A 26,198-nucleotide genomic window follows, 5' to 3' on the forward strand; every position below is an offset into this window, starting at 1 on the left:
GAGAAGGAGCTGACGAGCTTGGACTTCTCCCCCGCAGCCCTGGAAGACGTTCCAAGGGTGTTTAGAGCCCGGTTTTTCGGGGCTCAGCCTGTATCGGAAGGATACATGGTTTTGGGTTGGAGGAGAGAGGAGAGAGCCGGATCCACTGAAGGATCCGGACCCTTGTCGCCTCTGTCTGAATTTTTGGTTTCAGTTTGACACCGAAGCCGCGCGGTGCGTCTGTCTGTCTGACTGTTGAAATTGTTTGTCTTCTTTGTGTCCTAATTTTCTTTGAATATCTGTGGAAATTGGTTATAGGATGCTTTGTCTTGGTCTTGTTTGTCTGGTTTGTTTTCTGTGGTATTGTCCAGTGTCTTTTTGGCTTTTGTTTCGTTTTTGAACTTTGGATAGACGACTGTGTTTAAAATCTTGGACTGACGACTGTGTTTAAAATCATGAAACTATTTGCTTTGTTTGTCAAGGAGTTTTACTTGATCCTCTTGGTGCTTAACTTGGAAATAATTTGCTTGAGAAAAATTGTTTTCTGCTAGGGAGTTTTATCTTTCTCTCTTAGCCTCCTCCCCAAGGAGAGATGCCCCTCCCTTTGCTCCCCTTGTCCATTCTAGCTGCTGTTAACAGTTGTGTATGAAGAACTCCAGGTTAGTGAGTGACCCTGTCTGAAGCAGGTATTAACAAGAGCCTGAAAGCTTTACCTTAGATCCTGAAGAAAAATTCTCCCTGTTGCTTAAACATTCACAGCTTCTAAGGAAGGGACAGCACAGAGTAGGAAAATATAGGGGCTGAGGGTGACAAGCATGCAGGCCTGCTAGCAAGCTGCAGGCTGCGCGTGGGCAGTGGCGCAGCTCAGGCCAAGTCAGCGTAAGAGGAGTTTCAAGGTGATGAGGCCGGCCGGGGTTGACGCTTTGACAACAATAAGATAATATAGAGTTAGTGGTTGTTTTATGAGACTTTTGGCCCTGAAAAAAAATAATAATTCCAGTTGCTGCCTTCAGTGACCAGACCTTCAACACTTGCTCACAGAAGGAGAGTGTTCATTAAGAGAAGTTCTTTAAGGGAGCCTGCCTTATCTGCTGGCCCTATTCCAAGAGAGGAGTTGATCTCCAACATTAAGTCACCTTCCCTGTTAGTCATCATTGATATGGAGAGTGCCTTTGATCCTATCCCCACAGCAGCCAGTTCCTGCCCCTGTGGTCAAAATGCCCCAGGTTGGGGGACAGAGAAGCCCCTAAAATAGTTTCAAAAAGAATCTGCAACAAACTGTGAAGAACTTTGTTTTGCCAGTCAAAATTTAGAATTCAGGCTTTGGCTGTGGCCAAGGTCAGGATTAATGTTTTCTTTTCCATGGGCCTTTAGCCCACTGAGACAGTTTGGTAAAGGGCTGCTACTGAGGTCCTGAAAGTCCCAGGTGAACTGGTTACAATTCTTTTGTCAGCCACTTGGTATCTAGCACCCAGGTCCTAACCATCTCTCCATCCTTTTGTTATTAGTTCTTAAGTCCAGAGAGATGGTCAGTAACAGATCAGCTCCCTCTGCTTGCCGTTCTGTTTCACAGACACAAAGCTTGTGCTTATTTTTACAACAGCCTTTTTGTCCCAAAAAGTCCTCCTGGTTTAGCTGTGTGACTAAATGCTATTTGTCCTCTTCAGTGGACCTCTATTCTCAAGATTCTCTTGTTTTCTCACCATCCCATTTGAGATGCTTGTTAGTAACTGTTACAGGTCTTCTTTACCACTGAGGAAAGACGGAATCCTACTGGAGGCCAGAAAGATAAATCCAGACATGGATGGAAGACCCTCACTCCTGACTGTTGACTTGAATACCCCTGAAGGTAGGGAGTGCTCCAGGTCTGCCACCAGGCTCCAAGGGTGGGTCTCCGAGGGGCTGGAAAATGCCCCACCAATCTGGCTAAGATAAGGAAAAGATATAAAGAGAGAAAGTTACAGAAATTTGAAGGGTTAAGCTAAGTTGCTGAGGGTTAGTGTACGTTGCAGAGAAAGTAAAGTTGAAGTGTAGTTACATAAGTGGACAGCATCTAATAGCTGTAGAGGAAGAGGAAGATGCAGAAGATATGAGAGAGAGACTGAGGAAGAGAAAGAGGAAAGAAGGTAAAAAGAGCAGGAAGCTAAGGAAGAAAAGAGACAAAAGGAAAAAGAAGCTAGAGAGGTAAAGAGGGATAAAAGACAGGAGAGGAATATATACTGGCCACAGTAGTTAGGGAACCTAGGAAGACAGTACCTGGCAACAGAAGAGAATTCCTAGCTAAAGATCAGTGTGCCTATCGCAAGGAAAAAGGACACTGGGTTAGGGACTGCCCCAGGAAGAACAAGAGGGGCCTCTCCAGCAGCCCGGAAGGCAAGCCTCTTGGTCCTAGAGTGCTGGCTATGCGCAAAGATAGAAGGGAAGCCTGCCCAGTTGTTTTGTGAATACGGGGGCCCAACACTCTGTGCTCCTACGCCCAAATGGGCTAGAGTCCAGCAAAAGACCTTGAATACGGGGGCTACTGGCAACAAATGATACTCATGGACTACCCGAAGAACAGTGGACCTTGGCGTGGGCCGGGTATCCCACTTGTTCCTTGTGATTCCAGACTGCCCCTACGAGTCTAAACCCTGCAACCCTGCTCCCGGACCCCGACCTAGACACCCCCCTTCATGACTGTCAACAGGAGCTCACTAAAGCACAGGAGTGGCATAAAGATCTGACTGACCAGCCACCAGAGGGGGTAGATGGGTTCATAGATGGGAGCAGCTTCTTAGAGAAGGAAAAAGATGGGCTGGGACAGCAGTGATAGATGAAAACAGAGTCATATGGGCTCAGGCCCTACCAGAAGGCACTTCTACTCAGAGGGTAGAGCTCGCTCCCCTCACCAAAGCCCTTGGGCTGAGAAAGAGACTTAACATCTATGTGGACAGCACGTATGCCTTTGCTACAGCCCATCAGCAGAGGGGCCTGCTGACATCTGAGGGCAAGAAAAAAAAGAGATTCTGGCTATGTTAAGGGCCCTCCATGACCCAGCCAGGCCGAGGAAGAGACTCTGGTACACCTCAACGAGAAAGAAGATCCTGCTACAAAAATAGGCAGAGGCCATGATAAAAACAAATGCATCAATGGACTCACTTAGGGGTAAGCAAACTCATCCAGACGTTTTCAAAAACTAAATATTATGTCACAGGTCTCAAGTATCTCGTGGAACAGATAGTGCACTGATGTATACCATGCCAAAAGGTAACTGTTTTCAGGCAAGTTGACTGTGGTAGGAGGCTCCGTGGGGAACGGCCTGGATACTACTGAGAAGTGGACTTCACAGAGATAAAACCAGGAAAATATGGTTATAAATGTCTCCTAGTGTTTATAGATATCTTTTCAGGAATAGATAGAAACTTTCCCCACCAAACAAGAGACGGCCTCTACAATCATCAAGAAGATACTGGAAGAAATCTTCCCCCGATTTGGAATGCCCAAGGTAATCTGGTCAGACAACAGCCCTACTTTCGTTGCCAAGGTAAGCCAGGGTGTGGCCAAGTATTCAGAGGTTGATTGAAAATTACGTTGTATTTACAGACCTCAAAGTTCAGGAAATAAATAAAACTCTAAAAGAGACCCTGACCAAATTGACCGTGGAGACTGGCATAGACTGGGTGACACTCCTTCCCTCTTGCTCTCTTCAGAGCAAGAAATACCCCTTCCAGATTCAGCCTTACCCCCTTTGAGATCTTATATGGGGCCTCAGCTCCCCTGACTGTATTAGATGATGTTACTGAACCAACATGTCATAGTAATAATGATTTATATGCCAGGCTAAAAGACCTACAGGTGATACAGAAAGAAATCTGCTCACAGCTGACAGCAGCCTATGCCCCGGAGACCCCTGAGACATCCCATCAATTCCAGGTTAGAGACTGCAGCTACACTGAGCCCAGACACTCGAGCCTCGATAGAAAGGACCGTACCTGGTGCTGCTGACCACCCTGACAGCCGTCAATTCTCAGCCCTCACCAGCAGCGTACTAGTTGTTGGGGCTGAGAGCTGGGACCTAGAGGGACACTCAGATCTTCAAAAAGCTCCCTAGACTTAAGTGACTAGGAGGTTGCTATTATGCTCACTTGAGGAGTGTGTTTTAGAAACAAGAATTTCATGTTTGCCTGTTTGCCCTGGGTTCCCTCGGAATAGGTGTAAGGATAGGCTTGATTTTTATTACAAATGATGTAACATTACATATGTTAGTACTCCTAACACTTCTTGGGACTGTGCCTCAGGGATCACAACCTATATAAGTTTAGAAGTTCTAAAAGACCTTGGTGTATAGGTTCAGATAGTGTCCAGATTAGAATCCTGATGCTAAAGACTTAATAAGACACAAAAGAGAGTTGAGAATTATTTAAGGCTATCTAGGTGCTACAAGGGCAGCACAAGGACATCTGCTGTTGCCTTACAATGCAAGGCTTATAGAGAATTCAGAACTGCCATTGACTCAGATATAAAAAGAGTAAAAAAGACTTTTTAGCTGACCTCCAAGAACACCTAACCTCCCTCTCAGAGGTAGTCCTTCAAAATAGGAAAAGATTAGACCTGATATTCCTTAAAGAAAGAGTCTGTGTGCTACACTAAAAGAAGAATGTTGTTTCTATGCAGATCAGACAGGAATAATAAGAGATACAGACTTTCAGTCATTCAAACTTTTGTGCTGAGACAACAGTATCAGATGGTGAAAAAAAAAAAAAAAACAGAGGTACCTAAAACAAGTTGAGTGGAAGATTCCACTCAAGGACAAAAAAAGAAAATGGGGGAATGAAAGACCCCCTCCCAGAAAGGGAATTGTACAAGCCCAAGGCCCTCAACTATAGAAGTAAAAAGTAAGTTTTTAGATATGTGGGACAAGCTGACCCATCATTTAGACGAAACAGACCAGAAAAGAAAACAAAATGCAGAAACCAGACTAAATTATGGGCACTACTCCATGGGCCACCTGACAGGAAAAAGAAAAAGTCCCTGACCCCCCGGAAGCCCTGACCACCATGTACTCCACCAATCACATCCCTGTAACCATGCATCTGCTTCTGTAAGCCTGCTTCTGCTCCCCAAAATACTATAAAAAGCCCACCCTGGCTCTGCTAGGCGCGCCAGTCTTCCGAATTGACTGGGACGCCCACAGATACCTGTGTATCCTGATCAATAAAAATCCTCTTGCTGATTGCAGCCTGTGGACTCGGACTGGTCATTGGGCTTGAGGATCTCCCTCCTGAGGGAAGATTCTCGCTGAGAGTCTTACAGGCTCATGGCGATGCTCACATACGATAGGTCTCAGGTAGTCCCCCTGCTCTGAGGACCCCCTGCCCAGTCAGCTTTGATTGTCCACTAGACACAACCTAGAATTATCCGGGGAAACAGCTCCATGAAAGAACTGCCTAGATCAGCTTGGCCTGTGAGTGCGTCGGTGAGGGACTGCCTTTGTTGTTAGCTGGTGCAGGAGGGCATCCTGCGTCCCTGGTGTGGGATGCTCCAAGCATAGCTTCCCTCTTAATCAGAGTAGACATTGACCACCTCTGACCCTCAACAAGATGGCTGCTGGTGCCCACAGACCTTCCCTCCGAGGTCTCGGTGAGGCTCACGGGAGTTCATCTGCGCTTCTATTCACTCACTTTGTTCTGTGCCCTCCCCTCCCAGCAGCAAGCAACCCAGCTCTCAGGAGGTGCTGACTACACCCAGTGTGGACGGTTGGCTGGAGGGGGACTCCATCTGTGCAGCCGTGGGGAAATCTTCGTCCAATCGTGCGTGGGGCTCTTTAATCGTGCAGCCGTGGAGGGATATCAGCACTCCTGTGAGGAATCTCTCATCCTGTAAGTGACTCTGATAAACTCTGGTTCACCACGATAGTTTGGATGGAATCGTTACTTGTGCCCTATCCGGGGTGAGCAGGTGTCCACGAGCATCTCCCCAGGAAAAGTTCACGTAATGTCGCACAGAGGGAACTTGAGCCACTTCACCCTCAGCCGGGCTTCACATGGGCAGCTCTGTGCCCCACCCCTGTCCAGGCATCAGGGTTAATTCCCAGCTGCCAACCAGTATTTAACTTTCCACATAAGATTAAACATTCGGATTCCTAAAAGCCCAGGATTGCCGGCTCCAGGCAGCAAGGGCTTACTGGGCTCAAGCCAAAAGTGCCCAGCCCGCTGAGATTTAGTACAGCCCCGGAGAGCTAACACCAGCGAGGGGCAGAGCCTGGCTTTCTGAAAGCTTCCTGCACAGCTCACATACTGCATAGGTAAGTTTTATTATTTATCTTTTTAAAAGAAATCACATAACTTTTTATTCCTATTTCAGAAAACTAAAAAAAAAATTTTTTTTTTCTGGGCATGTGGTCTCGTTCACGCCTGCCTGCCTTCTCCCAACCCACCCCGTTCCTCCCTACGTTTTCCTAGTTCCTTTCTTCAGTAAATGCCTTCAGGTGAGAGTGTTGAAAGTGTTTTATTAAATGAAGGATTCATGCTAAATGTAGGTATTTATAACTTTTTTTCCTACTCTTCACATAAAAAAATCCATGACTTTGCTGTCTGTCTCAGATAAGGGCAGTGACCCATCGTATTTTGAGCAAAGAAAGCTTCGGTCACTGGGATCAAACGTGTGTGTCTCTCCTTGTACTGTCCAGAGAGGCCGTCAGATCACATCATATACTTGTGGTAGGAATAGCGGGAACAGGGGGGTCCTTTGGTGGCCGGGAGACGCAGCTCAGCCAACAGAAGCAAGCAAGGTCTTGGTCTTTTGTCTTCTATACACTTGAGCCAACCAGTCACAGGAGGGGGAAACACAGGCTACTGGAATGTGTGGCCTCCTGTCGGACAGATTGAGTCCTGGCCTGGCCTGGGTTGCTTGCTCCTAGCCCAGGCACAGTGGCCAATGTGAGAGCCCTGATCTTAGAGGAAGGGAGCTTAGTGCTGTGTAGGCTGTCATCGAGCCGCCCACCAAAGAGCAAGCTGTCCCCGTGTTCCCCAGGGGCCCATCCTGTTCTGAGACTCAGCAAGACCCACTGAGCGAGTGAAATCCAGTTCCCATAGGTGGAACCATGTGATGGTGACCAGTTACACCTAAACACAGCGATTTCATACAGTTCAATGAATGCACACTGGGTTCTCTGGGTATCCCGAAAGCACAGTGCCTCAAGTGGGATTTGTAGGGGAAAAGAGTGAGGGCAAAACGCATGGGATTCATGGGGGAAGAGAATGAGGGCCAAACATGGCTATATGTGAGTGAGGTCACTGCTTATTCTAGGGATCAAAATCTCAACCAACCCCTTTATCGTTTTTAAAGGTAGCTTGTTATCTATCCTTTACCCTTTGCAGATTTTTAATTTTCTTAATTTGTGTGTGTGTGTGTGTGTGTGTGTGTGTGTGTACATATGCATGTGCTTGTGCATGTGTGGTGTGTGGTGTGATTGCAAGCCCAGACAGGTTGCAGTTCATATGGACAGGTCAGAGGGCAGAGCTCCATTTAAAACATGGTCTCAGGTTTACTGCTGTGTTCATCAGACAAATTAGCTTGTTAGCTTCCCAGGATCCTCTTGTGCCTAACTCCCATCTCTCCACAGAAGCACAGGGATTACACACACACACACACACACACACACACACACACACACACACACACACAAGCCACCCCTCCAGACTCAGGCCCTCAGGCTTGTCAGTTAGCCAGTTAGCATTTTGCCCACCGAACTTTCATCTCCCCTGCCCTTACTGTACTGTTGGAGATTGGTGTACAAACTGTGGCATTCTCCTGCGTTTTTAGCTTTGGTTAGTCCTCCCTTACAGCTCCCCTCTGTCTCCCTGACTGCCTTTCACCCCACTATTCCTTTCCCCCTACTAGCGTGTTCTGCTTAGCATTTAGCATTTAGCATTTCTAACATAGTCTCTATCAATAAAATGGCCTTCGCACAGTGCCTTGGCTAACTTCCCAGCCAAGCCACATCCCATGCCTCGGTGTACACCAGTGAGCCCCTCAGACTCGGTTTCCTCAGCCTGGGCAGAGGGTAGCACTCAGGCATTTATTTATTCCCTGTGGGCTCTTTCAAGCCTAAGATTAAACCTGAACAAAAAAGTCCTCTCGATCTGCTTAGCAGAGAAGAGCTGAGCAAACAATGGGTAGTTAGGCCACTCCACCCTTGGAGCTGCCAACTGTGTCCACACCTCCACACCAGGAAGCAGCAGAGTGCATTGCTTAAGTCTCTCTCCTCGAGATACCTGTGGATGTTGGGGAGCCTAGGGGTCCCCTGAAAGTGAACTTAGAGCTTCCTATATGCATACATAAACTTCATGGAGACAAATAATCTTAGTTCTTCTCCTTCAGAGCAAACTTCATTGTTTAAAGGACAATGCATTCCTCTGCCGCACCTCTTGGAAAATGTGCTTGGTGTGTCCCTGGGACCAGTCTCATCTGTTTGCTAACTTTCTCCTTAGCCAGCCAGGATTTGAGTGGCAGGAAGAGAGATCTTAGAGACCTTTGAAGAACAAACGTTAGACGGTCAGATGAGGGGCAGGCAGGGTTGTGCTTACAGGGGACCAGAATTCAGTTCCCAGAACACACATGGTGGCCCACAAATATCCGTAACTCCAGTTCCAGGGGCTACAACACCTTCTTCTGGCCTTCGGAGGCACCTATCATGCACATGGTGTGCATACATACATGCAGACAACACACACACACACACACACACACACACACACACACACACACACACACACGGACAAAATTTTAAAAAATATGTCCCCTTTAAAAAGTCAGATGTGAAATATACATTGGGAGTAGAGTTTTAAATGAGGGAATGGGAGGATGTGTTTTATGGGAGAATTTCTGGGCATTTATGGGCGGTCTTCTCCAGATGAGGATGCCTGACACAGCCTGTCCATGAGGGAGAGGACTGCCACGTGTTCAAGGCAGCTCACATGCTGGGACCAAGGAAGTGCAGCACGAGGGGGTATAACAGTCTAGGTAGGAGGGCAAGACTGAAATGTTCTCAGACAAGACATGGCTCGGAGGAAAAGAAGGAGGTGTGACCAGCCAGATGCACATAAGCCATATCCCTCACCTTACAATGCACATAAGCTGTAGCCCTCCTATTACAGTGCACATAAACCATATCCCTCACTTATAATGTACATAAGCCATATCCCTCCTATTACAGTGCACATAAGCCGTATCCCTCACCTTACAATGCACATAAGCTGTAGCCCTCCTATTACAGTGCACATAAACCATATCCCTCACTTATAATGCACATAAACCATATCCCTCCTATTACAGTGCACATAAACCATATCCCTCACTTATAGTGCACATAAGCCGTATCCCTCACCTTACAATGCACATAAGCCATATCCCTCACCTTACAATGCACATAAGCTGTATCCCTCCTATTATAGTGCACATAAACCATATCCCTCACTTATAATGCACATAAGCCATATCCCTCCTATTACAGTGCACATAAGCCATATCCCTCCTATTACAGTGCACATAAGCCATATCCCTCCTATTATAGTGCACATAAACCATATTCCTTACCTTACAATGCACATAAGCCATATCCCTCCTTTTATAGTGCACATAAACCATATCCCTCACCTTACAATGCACATAAGCTGTATCCCTCCTATTAGAGTGCACATAAGCTGTATCCCCCATAAGGATAAGCCAGGAGTGGGTCAGGTGGGAACTCAGGGCAGGCCAGGTAAATCTTGTTAAGGAATTACAAGGTTATTTTAAGAATAGCAGGAAGGTCCTGTGCCCTGTGATGTAAGATAATGGTAGGTCTACTTCCCTTCTTGTAGAGAGGGTGTCCTTGTGCAGGGAGAGAAGGGCACTCGCAACCTAAAGAGATGTTTCCAGGAGGACCACACAGTGTTTCAGAGAGATGGTGGTGGCTGTGGGGATGAAAGTGAGAGACGAATTTTACTGTGAAGAAAGCTCCGTTTACATTTTTTGGCGTTACTACCTAAAATACTCTTTTCCAGTGTGTGTGTGTGTGTGTGTGTGTGTGTGTGTGTGTGTGTGTGTGTGTATGTGTGTGTGTGTGTGTGTAAGTTTTTCTACCAGCCACAGCCAGCCTTTTGACGTTGTGACAAATGTCATCAACAAAGTTCACACAGAAGAATTGTGTAATGAAGTAGTTACAAAGAAATATTGCAACATATTGCATAAATTGCAACAAATGTACACATATATATACATACCATACCACACACATACCACATACACACACTCACCACACACATACCACATATACACATACTTTTTACACACACACACCCCACATATGCACAGCACACACAGCCTCATACACACAAACATACATATCATACTACACATACCACACACACACACTTATGTCACACACAGACTCGCACATGCTCACACACACACACACACACACACACACACACACGCACAGTACCTCATAACCTCTTAGTGCTTTAAGTAGCTTTATGCTTTAAGGCTGCATATATGGCTATCTGGGCCACAGGTTGGGCACACCTGATAAGCCTAGGAAATAGGACATATTTTTAAAAATCTGCAATTTTTTGCCTTATTGCTGCACGTAAATCCCTGCAGTTTGTAAGAGCGAAATGCCACTGCTTCTTTGAACAGCAAGCATGCTGGATGCATGCCATGCATGATGTACACACAGGGATGCATTTGCTAGTGGCCGAGAGGTCACCCATGTTTCTCCGCACAAACAGATACAAGATGATTGATAAGAACTTCCGAGAAAAAACACCAAAAACAAAACAAAACAAACAAACAAACAAAAAAACCCCAAAGATACATGATTATATAAGCATCCATATATATGCACACATTTTTCTACTTCCTTCAAGTCTTTCTCCATTTTGTGTGTATCTAGTGTGTAAACGCCTTTATACAGCATCACACCTTCTATTACATTTTATTGTAACGGTGCATTAAAAAATGGATTTTAAAAAGTGACTGTGTTTGACTTAAAGACTACCCAAGCTTTAACTCAAGCCAGCACTAGCCTGGCTTAGAGACTGAGTTCTCGCCACTCTCTCTCGCCTCCCTACCTCCCTACCTCCCTGAAGGTAGCCAAAGGGAGGAAGAGCCTTACCTTTACTGATCTCTGTTCTCGTCCCAGCAAGGGGGAAACATGACCACTTTAGCCAACTTGACGCAGACCCTGGAGGATGCCTTCAAAAAGGTTTTCATTACTTATATGGACAGCTGGAGGAGGAACACAACAGCCGAACAACAGGCGCTCCAGGCCAGAGTGGATGCCGAGAACTTCTACTACGTCATCCTGTACCTCATGGTGATGATCGGCATGTTCGCCTTCATCGTGGTGGCCATCCTGGTGAGCACGGTGAAGTCGAAGCGGCGGGAGCACTCCCAGGACCCGTACCACCAGTACATCGTGGAGGATTGGCAGCAGAAGTATAGGAGTCAGATCTTGCATCTGGAAGACTCCAAGGCCACCATCCATGAGAACCTGGGGGCGACGGGGTTCACAGTGTCACCCTGATAAAGAACGAGAGTCCATCTGCCCAGGAAGGGGTGCTTCTGCCGCCTTGAGGCCCCACTTGCCCTTGCTTGGAAGAAAGCTAGTTCCTCTGTGCAGCCTGGCTGGCGGTGGACGCAGGTAGCGGTCTATCTCAGTGGTTTAGGTGAGCCTGGTGGGGTGAGATTTATGCTGAGGGTCTCTTGTTGCTTGCTAGGCAATGTAAATGTCATTTAAGTCCATTCCAATCATGAGAACAGAGGCAAACATGAAGCAACGGGACTGGGCACGGGCAGCGGGGATAGAAAGCAGAGAGTTACAAATCTTTCAACCTTCTTTCTCATAAAATATTAGTTTGAATGTAGCAAATTCAGTTTATGAGTAAGTCAAAAGTGTCCAGACGCTGGGGTTTAAATCTATCTCGGGCTTGCAGAAGTGATGGGAGAGCATTTACTCACTGATTTATGGGCAGCGAGTCCGAGGTGGTCAATGAACAAAAGTGTGGGGTTATTTTGCATCTACAGCTTTCCTGGTATTTAACTGATTTGGACATCCGGACAGAGCAAACACTGAAAGGACAAATAACCCACACCAGAGGCATCAAATATTCAAGAGCCCCCAGTGCAACCCAACTTATTTTTAACTTTTCAAGGAAACTTAAGCTTTAAAAGTTCTCTGGCTTGACACAGTGTGGCCTTCCTTCCCAAACATCGTACTCTTTACTTGGTTTTAGATCCCATTTATAGCTTATTTTCACACACATTTGACATGACGCAAGCTACAGAACACCCCGCTAGATATTTGCTGCAAGCTGGACAGTGGCTGCTTAATCCTTTGCACCACAGTGGAGGTGCTAAAGAGATGTTGGTCAAAGGCTACACATTTTAATGGGGCTGGGGATGCACGCTCATAACCCAACCCTCAGGAGACTGAGGGGGGAAGGACTAGCTGAGGGTCCAAGCCATTCTAGACCCGTTGCCCTCCAAGGTCAATAAAGGTGCCTTTTGTCCTTAGACACTGTTACCTGAGAGGATAGTTAGGTATCCTTACCACAAAAGAGTGACTACATGAGATGATACCTTAGTCATTCCACAATGTGTATAGCTTCAATATATCATGTTATGTGTGTAATACAATGTAAGCTGTCCTTTAAAAAAAATAAAGTGAATGCTTTGCACAAAGGAGTACAGAGTCGTCATGCCAGAGCTGAAGGGCACCTTGGAGGTTGTTACCTTGTGCCACTTCACCCACAGATGAGAAGACTGCAATCTATCAAGATTAGATGTTTTCTTCACTAATCCAACTCCGTGATGTTTATCTGCTTGGGTTACTGGCCCTGGGACCTGGGAGTGAGAGGAGAGGGAGCTCCTGGGGGTTAGAGATGGGGCGTGGGGAGGTGGAGGAGCTAACACACGGGGTGAGGGGAGTCAGCTGTGCACTTGAATGTGACAGCTCTTAACAGAGCTCAACAGGAAGTGGACACGGCCTAAAAAGAGACACGAGAATGAGGACATGATAGCGCAGGTAGGACGTCCAGGGTGAGTGAGAGACGTGTGGATTCTCAGCATCCTGTGCTCCATACCCCGTGTCTTTACTCTGGGCACAGCCATTGTGAGTGGGCCTTCCAGCTTCACAGTACAAAGGCAAGACTCAAAGGAGGCCATCTCTGTTCCCATAAGACAGTGCCTGACTGGACGGTTTGTAGGGGCTATGATGAGCCTGTTCTTCTGGAGGCTGGAAAGATTGAGAGCAAAGCTACCAGCATCTGAGGTTCCTGGTGAAGGTATCACACGGCTTTAATGCATGCAGAGGGAGGACGACCAAATACCAGATCCAACCTCATTATACCAGTGTGTGCCCTGGTAGTCAGTGCAGCCCAGTGAGGGTAAAGCTCCCGCCACAGAAGGCCATGCCTCCCTCTCATCTCAAGTTCTAACGTGAGTTTTGGTGGCCACACACCATAAAGCCAACTGCGATATCTGTCTCTTTATAGGAGAGATGATGTGCATGAAACATCTGCTTCCTACATGTTCGCATTTGTGCTACCAGAGAAACTAGATGGTGTTAGGATAAGTCTCTCATGTTCCAAGAGCAGATGAGCTATACGTGGCTTCCTCCCTCAGACCAGAAGCCTAACATCCTGTTGCACACCAACATGTCCAACCTGGATAGCTCAGACCCAGAGATCCTACCCTGGGGCTGTGTCCAGCCAGGTTTTCTACCCTGGTAATGACTTTTCGTTTTTTGTATCAAGTCAAGGTTCCCTGAGCCTCCTTCCTGACTATAGGCCCCAACCTTGACCAGTAAATATCGTATATTCTTGGTTTAAATTATTTCATTGGCCTTCATATCCTAAGAGACTCGGATAAACATTAATATTTTTTTCTAACAGCTCACAGTGGTTATCCAGATGAACCTGGGCCAGGGGAGCCGACTGTTCAATCCAGCCAAAGTAGGCAGACAGGCTACTGAACCCTCTCCTAGAGCAGATTTTTACAATTACAAATGCTTTCTCTTTCCCTTTGAGGAATAATTCTTATATCTAAAAAGTGTCTCTTAGAAACACAAACACTGAGACCCTGCAAGAACAATTCTTCTACAAACATCTCTCTGAAATGCAGTCATTTAGACGGCTGGCCATGCCCCTTGCAGGTCTAAGTCATGTACAGGGAGTTTTTTTTCCCCTTCAGAACACAACACAAAACACAGCCTCCTTCCCAGTGTTTGTAAATTTACCAAGGTCTGGCATGGGTTGGCCTAAACCTCCAAAAAAAAAAAAAAAGAAATTTTTTTGTATTTCCTTTTTATCATTTGTGAGATGTTATAATTATAGTGTGTCCTTTAGAGGCCTCGTAGAATTAAACTGTAAGCCAAACGCTCACTGGCTCATCTGTTAGCCAGGAAAACGTATCGGTGGCTAAATCCAGGCTTTCATTACGTGTACTTTGTCATCACTGGAAAACATATTTACAACATAAACATTAATCGGTCAACTTTATTAAGTATATTTATGACATGAACATCAATCAGTCAGTTTTATTTAGGGGGAACAAGAGAAATGCTACATCTTTAGGTGGTAGTTAATACGGTCACCTTCACAGGATCTAGACTCAGATAACAGACAAGCCTCTGGGGACATCTGTGGGGAATATAGACTGCTATAATGAGGGGGTAAACATACTCTACATGGACTCCACCATTCCCTGGTTTGGGATCCTGGATGGAACCTAAAGGAGAAGGCCAAGCAAGTACAAGCCTCGAGCACTCTCCTCCTGGCTGTGGACCCTACTTTAGCTAGCCTAGACAAGCCCTTACTTCCCTAAGATGCTCTGTCAAGTCTCTTGTTGGGTTAACAGCAGGTAACTAACACGTTGGACAGGTATCCAGTTGTTGATTCATTTACCCCAGCTCCCCCTCCAGTATCAACTTAGACCAAAGTGAGGCTTTCCGAACGAAAACGCCAAGTCAAACAGCTGGGGTTTTTTCTCTCCATGTCTCCTTTAGAGTCTTTCTGCTTAGCCTGCTGGTTCCACACGCCTGAGTCTTAAATAAAGTGCAAATTCAAAGCTATCTCAAAAGGAACAGGCGATAGGGGCTGATCTGATCCTAGTCTCACAACCTATGGTGAGCCCCATGTCTGGCGCATGCTGGACTAAACCTCTGGGGGGTAACCCATTCTTTGCGTTTCTGTTTCATCATTTATGAAATATTATAATTATAGCGTGTCCTTTATATGCCTCGTAGAATTAAATTAAATGAAAAGTCTCAAGTGATATTCTCTTGATGGCACAACCAGGTCTGTGAAGCCCTCTGCAAGCTAACATTTTCTACTTCATCTCCACAAAGAGGCATAATGAGATCTGAAGGTAGATTTCTTGGGTTCAAGTATCCACCCTGCCATTAGTGTCAGCATTGGGCATCAGTTCCCCACTCCACAAAAGAGGGAGTTGAGGTGGAGAGCTCGGTGAGAACTTTCCATCTCCACAGCCATCTTGTACAGGGCTGCTGTCTGCCCTCCCTACCCGGCACGCTTTCGGGGTTCACTGGTTAGAAATGAAACTGGGAACCTAATGCCAGGGCATCCTTCAGTTATCCCAACAGGGACGCATTCATATTGTCCCCGCGGAGGAATGCTAAATCTAAAAAAACAAAACGACAAAAAACCTGGGTCCTCTTGTCTTCAGCTTTAGAGAACAGGAGTCAACAAACAATGCACTTGAACAATGGGTCTCAGGTCGCACCCCACCTGCTGCGGACCACCCTCAGGGGTCCCATTTGGATTTCTTCAATATCCTCAGATCCCTGAGCAACTGGCCTGGCGCCCACAGCGCCTGCGCTTGGAGCAACACCGTCTTTGCCCTCAGCGCCTCTGCAGCCACCCTGGAGCCACTGCGCCTGCGTATCAAACGGTGCCCTTCATCATGGCGCTTCCTTTCCGAGCGGTGCATTTCGGGACATGTAGTTTTCACGACCAGATTGTGGGAGTCGTGGTTTGTGAGCACCAAACGAGGAGGCCCCGCCGCATTGAATTGTAAGTGTGTGATTGAATCTTTGGGGCGCTGGGGGTCCCTCGGTCACCTCGCGTTCGTGCTTCTCCCTGGATGACACTTGCTGGTTACGGCCACACAGAGCATGGGAACCTTAATAGTCTGGTCCCGTTGTTTTGGGGACGCAGGGAGGGAGCAATGATAACTCCTGGCCTTCTTCCTCTCCCCTTAGTGGAGCGCATGCGTGGGGGCGAGAACCTGGCTGGGCACTTAAAGTACCCAGGGATAGCAAAGCCCTGTTTGATCTGTGGGGCCCCAGATCGCACAGGTGCTAGAGTTGCTCAAATGAGGTGTGCCGTTCCAGCTAATAGGGAGGTGCACCATAATTCACGGGCTCTCCAAAGTTTTAAAATTTGGAGTCTGGCCACCCGGATAAGGTGGGTCTAGCTAGATTTCTTGAAAACCAAGGCCTGTGCTGAGCGGGCTAAGTGAGGTCCAGGCATCAGGGGAGAGCTGAACCTACCGATGCTTTAAATGGTTGGCTGAGGAACTGGAGTGAAAGGGGTAGAGACTGGGAGTGAAAACAGCTTCAGGCAGTTCACACAAGCTGCTCAGGTGATGAGCGGTTGGAGTGAGTGGGTAATATGCTGAGATTGGTGGACCCACGTCTTGGTTAGCCCCGCCAGGTAGCTTGTAAGCAGAATATTGGCCATGTTGCTTTCATTGGTGTAATCAGAATGGATGAATACCTTCTTTGTTTCTAGAATAAAACCTGGCAAGATACCTTGCAATAAAGATCAAACCTACTAGCAGTTGTATCGTCTAAGCCCTTTTGCTACCGTGAAGAATTAGGCCTGAATGGCTTTTCTTATATTTTAATGGCCTCCAGCTGTCCTCACCCTGCTGTCTTTGACTCACTCTCTGCTGTCAGCTGCTGCTTGTTTCTGAATGGCACCAGTAGTCCGTGATTTGGAGCAGACAGCTCACTGAGAAGTTTAGCTTTCTTGGTCATCCGATTTGCAGAAAGCTTACAAGGTGCCTTGAAGTCATCTACTTTGGTTTGTGTAGTTTATTTTAAAGCGGTGGGTGACAATGATGGAGGATGATCTGGGTCTCTTCTCCTCACCCCACCCACTCCACTACCATTACAGAGTTAGTTCCTTGTGCTTTTACCACACACCCCCCACTCCCGGTTTTTATTCTCTTTCTCCTTCTTTGGCACAATTAGGTGAATCTGAGATTGGCCACAAATTCACTCTTTCTCTGTACCTTGGTGACCTTGAACTCCCGTCCCTTGACCTCCACCCCCCAAGTGCTAGGATTACAGGCCTGCACCAAGCTTGTTTGTGAGTTACTTGGGTTGAACCCAGAGCTTTGAGTTAGCACTCTGAGCCACACCCTCAGCCCTGTTTCTCTCTTTGAGACCTTACCTTTTTTTTTTTTTATTCATTTATTATATATAAGTACACTGTAGCTAAGTACACTGTAGCTGTCTTCAGACACACCAAAAGAGGGCATCAGATCCCATTACAGATGGTTGTGAGCCACCATGTGGTTGCTGGGGTTTGAACTCAGGACCTCTGGAACAGCAGTCAGGACTCTTAACCACTGAGCCATCTCTCCAGCCCGAGACCTTACCTTTTAACCCTCTACTTGCTAGTCTTTTTGACATCAGGTTCTGTGACATCAGAGAGAGGGAAGAGTTGTAAATTCCAGAGTGGGTGACTTACTCTTTGGACCCTGATATTCCAAGAGCACTTTGACTCAGGAGGCTAATGGCTTTCCCAGGTCACATACCTGTCCCTTACTGCCACCCGGAATAGAGTCCTGGCCTCCTCCTCCTTGCCCTTAGTCTTTATCCCATGCCTGGCGCCTTGTACTGACTGCATCCTGCCCCATCGCTGTTCATTATCTGGTAGGACCATTAGGAAAGGAGAGACATTTTCAAGACAGTAATGCTTTCTGTGTGTTACTCATGCTTCTTCGTGATTACTGGCCAACTCCTGAAGGAGAATTTACTAATGAAGGAGTCTTTGAGAGGCCAAGGTCACACTGCTGCTGAGCGTAATGGGTTTACCAGATCTCCAGACCCCTGGGTATTTTCTTCCATTTATTTCCTCTTGTAAGCACCTTGGGCCCGTTTGTTTTCCTTGACCTTGGGAGTCAACGTCCCGTGCGTATCAATTCATACAGGTGACTTGTGGGCAACAGTTAAATCATCTACCATATCACATGTACACAACTTAATTAAGAAAGAATTATGAAAATAAAATGGAAACGATTATTTTGTTTTAACATACAGAACGGCTAATCCCTAAGATTACTAGACGTTCAAAGTGTAAATTCCAGCAGCAGGTTATAACACGCAAAGAACTCATTTTTCCCAGCGTAGGTTGGAATCTGCTGCTGTTTAAAGGCAAACACTTGTGGCACCTTAACCACCGCTATAGCATTTAAACAGGGCTTTGCATTATATGCTCCTTGGTTTATCTGACTTTGCGCAAGTCAAAGGCAAAACTTGGTTATCTTGAGCCAATAGCTGGTTGGTTTTCAAAGTTCTATAACCTTGAATAGACTGAGGTCTGAATTTTATATATTAGATACTTTTTTATAACTGGAATTTCTTTTTTCTACACTGTCTCCCAAGAGGTTTACTTCGGGAAGCCCATTCTATGAGGCGTATGAAATTTCCCGTTGCTTTCCTAATTCTAACCTTAAGTTCGTAGGAAGGAGTGTGATTTTGAAGCTCTCCCTCTGTATCCAGGTGACTTGCTGAGGCTAAAGTTCCCAGATCTGACTGACTGGGTGTGAGACAGGCAAGGGCGAGGAAAACCTGGGGGTCTGCTTGATTTGAGCTACACAGAGTGCTTTCCCAGTGAAGCAAGCTGGGGTCTCCCCCACGCCCGTGTGGAGCTGCAGGCACACCTCTCTTAAAAAAAAAAAAAAAAAAGGCTATGGACACTCCAAACTATAGCTCCTTGGCAACAACCCTCAGTAAGTCCTTTTGGTGACCAAACATATCCTGAAGCTAGGGGACATGGCTAGATCTAGCATATACTGGTTTTGGGTGCATGCATAGTAAGGCAAACTATGACCTTAAAATGAACATTTGAGGGTGTTGGGGGAAAGATCTCCATTTGCCCACTTTCGGCTATGAGTAATTGGGATTAAAGTCAAATGCATTGTGGGAAGAGATGTGAACTAAAGCTTACATAACCCATATCAATTAGAACTAAAGGACACCCCACTGCTAGCAGTGAGCTCCCTCCCCCTCCAGAACCCACAAAAGGAAGCCACAGCCTTTGTCCACTCCAGCTCAAGTAGTCTGTTGGCCTCTTGTAGAGTATCTGGCCTGTACTACGTCTGCTTCTGCACAAAAGTCCTTGTCACTTTCCCATCTGTGTACACCTTCAATTTTTTAAAATGCAGTGCCAAGAACCTGGAGACACCCATTTGGAACAGAGACCTCTGGTACTAGGTGGGTGGGTTCAGAGCTGGTCACACACTTACCCCTTATTTCCTCCCCACCTTAAAGGGGGTAAAATACGGACTCGCTGGCTTAGCTCATCTAAGCATGGCAGCACAGACAGCACAGTAGAGTCAGGCTGTGGATAACTTCCCATAAAGTCAAGTTTCAGAAATAGAGGGGCCCACCCTGTGTCATAGCTAATGAGACACAGGCCATGGAGAGCCTCTGTTCTCGGGCTGTCACTGCACTGTCCCCTGCTCTAGGTCTCCTCTGCTTTTTAGAAGAAATTTTATGTATGAGCCAGCCATTTTCTCAGGACAGTTTTTTTGCTGTCATTTATTCTTCCCCTCCAGGTAACTTTTGGTTTTTATTTTAAGCCAGGATGAGCACAGTTAACATTCAGAAGGTCCTTCTTTCCCAAACTAGCTCACGGTCGAGTCAGGAGAAGGCCGGGTCCATTTCCAAGTGAGGGCGTTAAGTGCGCAGAGGAGTCAGATAGGAACAGGTGACTCAGGACCAGCGCTGGGCAGGGGACTGCAGAGAGCCACAGGGAGCAGGGTCACCTGTGCAGAACCCCTGCCCCACCTCTACGTGCTCTCTGTTCACAGGCCTCTCTCTGTCAAAGACGCGGCTTCCCAGAGTGCTCTCCTCTGGAAGCCCTGCATTGACCTGTTTCTCAGTCTCTCTCTCCCCAGGTCAGAACTTCCAGCTCCTTGGTCCTGACCTCGCAGCTGCCTCTCATGCTGATGTGTACCGGTTACGTCAATCACAAGTGAACCACAGCTGGCCCGCCATGAACTGGAAGGTGAGAATAGTTTCAAAAAGTAGTTTGGTTTTTGTTTGCTTTGGTTTTTTGTCTCTCCACATATGATGTCTGTCGCACTACTAGTGGAACACCTGAGCTCAGGGGGTCTGGAAATTCCAGCCCTTTTGTGGACATGTGGGTGGTGGGGGGTGACTGACAGCGTTTGGTAGAGAACAGAAGTAGGTAAGCAGAGTGGAAGGACAGATCAGAGTCCCTTAAACCTCTGCGGACATAATTCCAGTGACCTGAGAACCTTCTGGAAGGCTCCACTCTCTGAAAGTTCACTGCACTTCATGGTAGCGGACTAGGGGGCCAAGCCTTTAACGCAAGAGCAACAGTAGAGATACTGTATCAGTAGAGTGATAGTTTTAGTGAATTGAGTCTCTTCTCCAAAAACACGCACACACACATAACCTCATGCACTCACACACAGTTGATCTCACACACACTCCAGCAGTAGTCACTTTCTCCCTATAGGTCTGCCTATTTTGAGAGATAAAAAGAACTTAAAGAATAAGAGGAGATGAGTGAGAAATTTAGGCCAGCTGAAGCCAGTTTCTGAGCCCTTTAGTACGGTTGCCCTCTGCTGGCATCATCCGCCCTCCCTCTGGCATCGCCACCCCACCCCACCCCCACCCCCACCCCACCCCCTCCTGGAAACTCTTGCCTCTCCAGTCCCCATAAAGAGAAAATAAATAATGGAACCAGCTAACTCATGTCCTTTTCAGTTTGTTCTCTAACTTCCTGTTCAGAGAACACACTCCTGCCCTCGCTGATGCCGTCTGGGGCTTGTATCCCAGAGAACCATGAGCTGTGGCATGGGCTCCATGATACGAGAACCCCAGGATGTATTCGTAGGGACGAGACACTACCCTGTCCAGATCTAAGGCAGTCTCAGCCCTGAGCAGCCTGGGGAACTTGAGGGTGATGTGGCAGCGCTCACGTCCCCCACCGGCTAGATTGTGAGCATGGAGTCGAGCTTGTCCAATAGCGCTCAGGAGCAGCCACGAGACAGGCCATTATCGGGGTACTTGCCCCTCGTGTCCTTTGTATTGACATCATCACGATCCTCCACTGCACCCAAGCTGTGGGATCCGCACTCCTCGGTGACAGAGTGGCTGAAAGGGGACGTAGTTACTGTCCTAGTTAAATTAAGCAACTGGAATGTATTTCTTCCTCACCCATGGTTTCATTATATTATTCTATCCCAGAAAGAATATCCTCAGAAACCCTCAGTAGCCATTCCTAATAGTTAAGTAGTGTCTAAGGTATCGAGTCCAGCCGAGTCGTGGCTGACCTGCAGGACTTAATTGTAAACCAGATTCGGGTGGAAGGGCAAAACGTGTTACTAGAAAATTCAGTGATGGAAGAGTCGGCCATCCACAGTGGATCCAACTTCCTCCTCACCCATCAGCCACCTCCCCACAGTTACAGGCCTCATCTGTTCAGTCAGGACTGTCTGTACCCTTCGTTGGGCCCACGAAAGGGGACAGTCCACAGAAAGCACAGGGCACACAGACTTTCCAAGAAATAGCAACTGGTGCTGCATCTGCTCCACATGAGAGGGAATCACCAAAGGTCTAGATATAATTGCAGGGACATGGATGTGTATAAATTGGAATCAGGAGCTGGGGACTGGCTTCACTCTAACCCTGACCATCTCTCCAGCCCCTTACATTGGCTTTCGTATATGTCTCAGGGCTGCCTACCTGGGACTGGTGCCGCCCACAGTAGGCTGAGCCCGGCTACATCAATTAATAATGAAGACAGTCCCACAAGGACAGGCCCACAGGCCAGTGTGGTCTAAGCGGCTCCTCCTGCCCAGAGCCAGCCCAGCCTGGAATGGTTTGAAATGGGACACAGCATTGGGCACAGAGGTAGCTTTAAAGACTGATGGTCTCTGGCCTCCCAGCTCTCTAACTATACTGAATGGTTGCTGTTAACTTCTAAATAACCCTAAAAACTTTCTTGTTTATTCTGTGCTTAAAAAATGCTGGCTTAGGGGGTTGGGGATTTAGCTCAGTGGTAGAGCACTTGCCTAGCTAGCGCAAGGCCCTGGGTTTGGTCCCCAGCTCCGAAAAAAAAAAAAAAAATGCTGGCTTAGGTGGTTAACACCTGCTGCCCAGTGGCTGGCCGGTGGATTTAGTAAAAAATGTATTGTTCTCACTCCCTTCTCTGTCCAGGGCCAGGAGCCTCTGGCTAGGCTGGTTAACTCTCTGTGAACCAGAGAGGAAGGAGAGGAAAAGAATCAACATGCTTTATTCATTGCACAGACACACACATATACATTCACACACAGACACATATACATTCACACACAGACACATATACATTCACACAGACACATACATTCACACACAGACACATATACATTCACACACAGACACATACATATACATTCACACACAGACACATATACATTCACACACAGACACACACATATACATTCACACACAGACACATACATTCACACACCCACACTCTGGCCGGCCTGATCATGTCACAAATAAGTTTTCATGCATACATACATACATACACCTACACATGTACATAGAAACAAGTAGACATATACATTTGGATGGATGGGTGGGTGGATGGGTGATGGATGGATGGATGGACAGATGGATGGATGGATGGATGGATGGATGGATGGATGGATGGATGGGTGGGTGGATGGTTGGGTGGATGGAGCAGAGCTCCCCAAGCCAAACCATCCAACCAACAACTTTATTTCTTTCCTCTGGTCTTTTTATACCTTCTTAGACAAAAAGTTCTTTAGAAAATTGCCTCATAGATAAAATGTTACACAAAATGGGAGTTACAGAATGATGTTGATATTAAGTTCAAAGCAATGTTTCATTCTAACATGCTGGATATAAGTTCAAAGCAACTGTTTGTGTGTGTGTGGTCTTGCCTTTTCATAGTACATGACTTCATCCCTGGACCTGAATGTTTTTCCTTGAACACAAACTTGTCCCAAGTCGATTTCTCTTTTTAGTGTGATTATGAAAGCTCATTGTATTTCTTATTACACACCTTTACTTATTGTTATGAGGAGTGGGCACGTTCTGTTCTTGATTCTAACTTTGTTACATATTTCTACCAAAGCCGCTAAAACCATCTCTTAAAATTTTCTTCCTAAAATTTGAATCAAATCAGGAAGTCTATAGAATCATTAATTCATCTAAATGGCATTAATTCATGGAAGTTTATCCTTGTTAATCTGCATGAATCTATCTGATCAATAGTATGGACTAGTGCCCAGAGATTATTATATCAATTTAATAATGACAGGAAAGACATATCAGCTGCAAGAAGAAGAATCCTGAGATGAAGTCTCTGGAACTTATCATGGAGCTCACCCATCACAGACCATGCAAAAATGGTGGGCTGCCTCCAGGAAGGCCACCTACTAGCCTTAGTCTATCCTGATAGCTCCTGACATGCTCCAATCATAACTTTCCTCTCAGATGATTCTAGATTGTATCAAGTTGTCAGTTAAGCTAACTAGGACACCAGTGTGTTCCAGGAGTCTAGCCTCAGCTTGGAACATTGTAGCTGCTAAGTAACATTTGCAGAAGGAAGGAACCAGGACTCCTCGTCACTGCTAGAGCAATCAGCCTGTGTCTTTCTCCCTCGAGGTTCTCGAACACGTGCCTCTGCTGCTGTATATCTTGGCAGCAAAGACCCTGATCCTTTGCCTGGCCTTTGCGGGAGTGAAAATGTACCAGAGGAGAAGCTTGGAAGGAAAACTGCAAGCTGAGAAGAAGCGGCAATCAGAGAGGAAAGAGAACTGAAGAGACCTTAGAGGTACTGGGCTTTGCAGACAAAACCTGCCCAGAGGGCTGCAGTGCCCGGCCAAGGGTATGGTGGCCTGAGAGCTCTGCATCCTTGTTCTGTCACAGCAAGAGGGCACATGGGCACTGCAGCTAGGGTGCAGAGCCAGAGCCTCGGCCCCGCTGCTGACCAATTAGAGGATCAGTCCTCTGCTCCCTGCCTGTCGTGCTTTAGTGGGGGAGGGTTCTGGAGCATGTGTGGGGAAGTCAGGACTCAAGGGCCCTGGGAACTCTCCTTAAGGCCTTGCCACAGATATACCTGACTATTTACTTTTCATGTGGGAATCTGTTTCTTCACATTTCAAGCTGAACTCCGAGCCTCTCTTAGTATCGGGATTCAAATAAGGTGAGCAAGGATTCTAGATTCTGGTTCCAGAATCCAACTGGTTTCTCATCAGAATTTCTATACATGGCTGCTGGATCCCGCTGTGTTGCTTGTTAAGACCACAGCTTCCTAGGGTCCAGCCTCAGGAAAGGGCAGTGTGTCCACCATTCAGTCTGGGCAGTTAGTCCTTTGAACGTCCAACAGGTGATTCCTATATGGTCTGGTCAGCTCTGGGTTACCGTGGGAACCGCCTCTGGCGTCATGGCACTGCCCACCTGATGCTCTGAAAGCGGGCGTTCCCTCGGACTCCTTGGTAACAGTGAGACTGGGGCAAGCGTTTCACTAAACACGTCACACCTCAGCCCTCCTGACAGTGCCCCGAGGTGACAACAGGCTGAGAGAACAGATCTGGGAAGTGAAGCACCCTACTCACTCCCCAGCTGTGCCACCTCCGAAGTGTACAATAATGAGACCAGAGAACCACTGCCGTATGTCGCTCACCCAAGCCTGCTGCCACTCCTCAGAGAGTGGAGACGTTCCAGGCAGAACTTACCACCGTGGAACCTTGCCTTTCGAAAAGCGTCTTATTGACGGAAAACCATAAATAACCAGGAAGTGCTTGACCTCAGGGCTGGTCGGAGGTGAGGGGGTGTTCAGCAGTTTAAAATGCCGAGGGCAGACAGCTGAGTGGAAGTGGTTAGGTTTATGGTGCAGTCAGAGTCATGCTTCCTGTCAGCTGAGAGGAGGGCAGGAAGATCACGAGTGATCTCGTCGGTGCCGGTTAAGTTCACGTTTTCATTGAGCCAGGGCCACCGCGCGCATGCGCACACCACCACGTAGACCCGGCCTGGGAGCTGGCCTGTTTCAGGCTAGCAGCCCCTCCAGAGCCTGTGTCAAAGAAAGAAGCCCATGGTGTCCAAATGCACTGATTAGTAGGTCAGACTGAGTGGCCTACCTGGGGTCTCCAAGAGCTAGCGGCAGTTGGCTCTGACCATACAAAGCACCATGCTGTTCTACCCAGCCTGCCTCACTGCTGTCCTCTCCCCTCCTTTCTAGATTTTCCTATTCAAATGTCAGCTTGGGTGGACTCCAGCAGCGAAGAGAGAAGAAAGACTTAACAGAGGAGGACACAGTTCTGGCCTAGACCTTTAACTTAAATGATTAACAGCGTGAATTTTTATAAGTTTTTAGAAGAACCAGTATTTTGTTTACTGAAATAAAATGCATTATTCTTAAAAAGGCTGTCTGCATTCTTTCCCTCTCCCCCCCCACTCTTTCCCTATCTCTCACCACCTCCTCCCCCGAACACAGAACACCTTATAAGAGGACTTTTCAAGCCTTCTTTTCTCTGCTACATTCTGGTTGTGGAGTTACGATAGCAAATCCTGGTGCATGTGCGTGCCCACATCAATGGTGACGCTGCTGTTGGGGACAGTCCCCAGCAATGGGAGCTCCAGTAGAAGCCTCGGCCAGCATGTCCCCACTTGCCACCACTTGCTTCTGCTTGTGTGGCTTGTTCCCATGGTGACTGCGTACCATCAGGGAAGCTGTGTGCTTGTCTATGTCGAGAGGGCTGGACCCTGTGCTGGCCTGGGAGGGTTTCTGTGGGGAGGGTGAGAGCCATGGGATATCACAGTACCTCAGTCTAGAAAGAGTCCATAGCTATCAGTCTTGTAGAGGCATGATGGCTCACACCTGCAATCCTAGGAGGCTGAGGTAGGAGGACTGCTGATAGATAGAGGCTAGCCTGTGCTAGCGACTTCTCGACCAGTT

The 26,198-nt window shown here is 47.1% G+C and overlaps 2 protein-coding genes across 4 annotated transcripts; both read left to right on the forward strand.

The window, feature by feature from the left end:
• The first annotated feature begins 205 nt into the window (after nucleotides 1–205).
• Kcne2 (potassium voltage-gated channel subfamily E regulatory subunit 2) lies at nucleotides 206–12,680 on the forward strand. Its single transcript, NM_133603.2, has 3 exons — nucleotides 206–213; nucleotides 5,665–5,837; nucleotides 11,144–12,680. The coding sequence occupies exon 3, from the start codon at nucleotides 11,156–11,158 to the stop codon at nucleotides 11,525–11,527; it is 372 nt and encodes a 123-aa protein (NP_598287.1). The 5' UTR covers nucleotides 206–213; nucleotides 5,665–5,837; nucleotides 11,144–11,155; the 3' UTR covers nucleotides 11,528–12,680.
• A 3,326-nt stretch (nucleotides 12,681–16,006) lies between these two features.
• On the forward strand, nucleotides 16,007–25,664 carry Smim11 (small integral membrane protein 11). 3 transcript variants are annotated; one of them, NM_001131000.1, is made up of 4 exons: nucleotides 16,007–16,034; nucleotides 20,140–20,264; nucleotides 23,906–24,074; nucleotides 25,482–25,658. In NM_001131000.1, exons 2-3 carry the CDS (start codon nucleotides 20,253–20,255, stop codon nucleotides 24,059–24,061), a joined length of 168 nt encoding a protein of 55 aa, NP_001124472.1. In that variant the 5' UTR covers nucleotides 16,007–16,034; nucleotides 20,140–20,252; the 3' UTR covers nucleotides 24,062–24,074; nucleotides 25,482–25,658. The 3 variants fall into 3 exon arrangements, 2 of the variants coding, with proteins under 2 accessions (NP_001124472.1, XP_006248084.1); XM_006248022.3 differs by having other exon boundaries at nucleotides 16,012–16,034; nucleotides 20,155–20,264; nucleotides 25,482–25,664; XR_010055929.1 differs by lacking the exon at nucleotides 16,007–16,034 and having other exon boundaries at nucleotides 20,146–20,264; nucleotides 23,906–25,066; nucleotides 25,482–25,664.
• Nucleotides 25,665–26,198: the final 534 nt, after the last annotated feature.

Source organism: Rattus norvegicus, chromosome 11, assembly GCF_036323735.1.
Source record: "Rattus norvegicus strain BN/NHsdMcwi chromosome 11, GRCr8, whole genome shotgun sequence".
NCBI lineage: Eukaryota > Metazoa > Chordata > Mammalia > Rodentia > Muridae > Rattus > Rattus norvegicus.

What these genes read in the sequence shown, in the direction of transcription:
- Kcne2 (NM_133603.2), top strand. Translation starts at nt 11,156, where the DNA reads ATGACCACTTTAGCCAACTTGACGCAGACCCTGGAGGATGCCTTCAAA.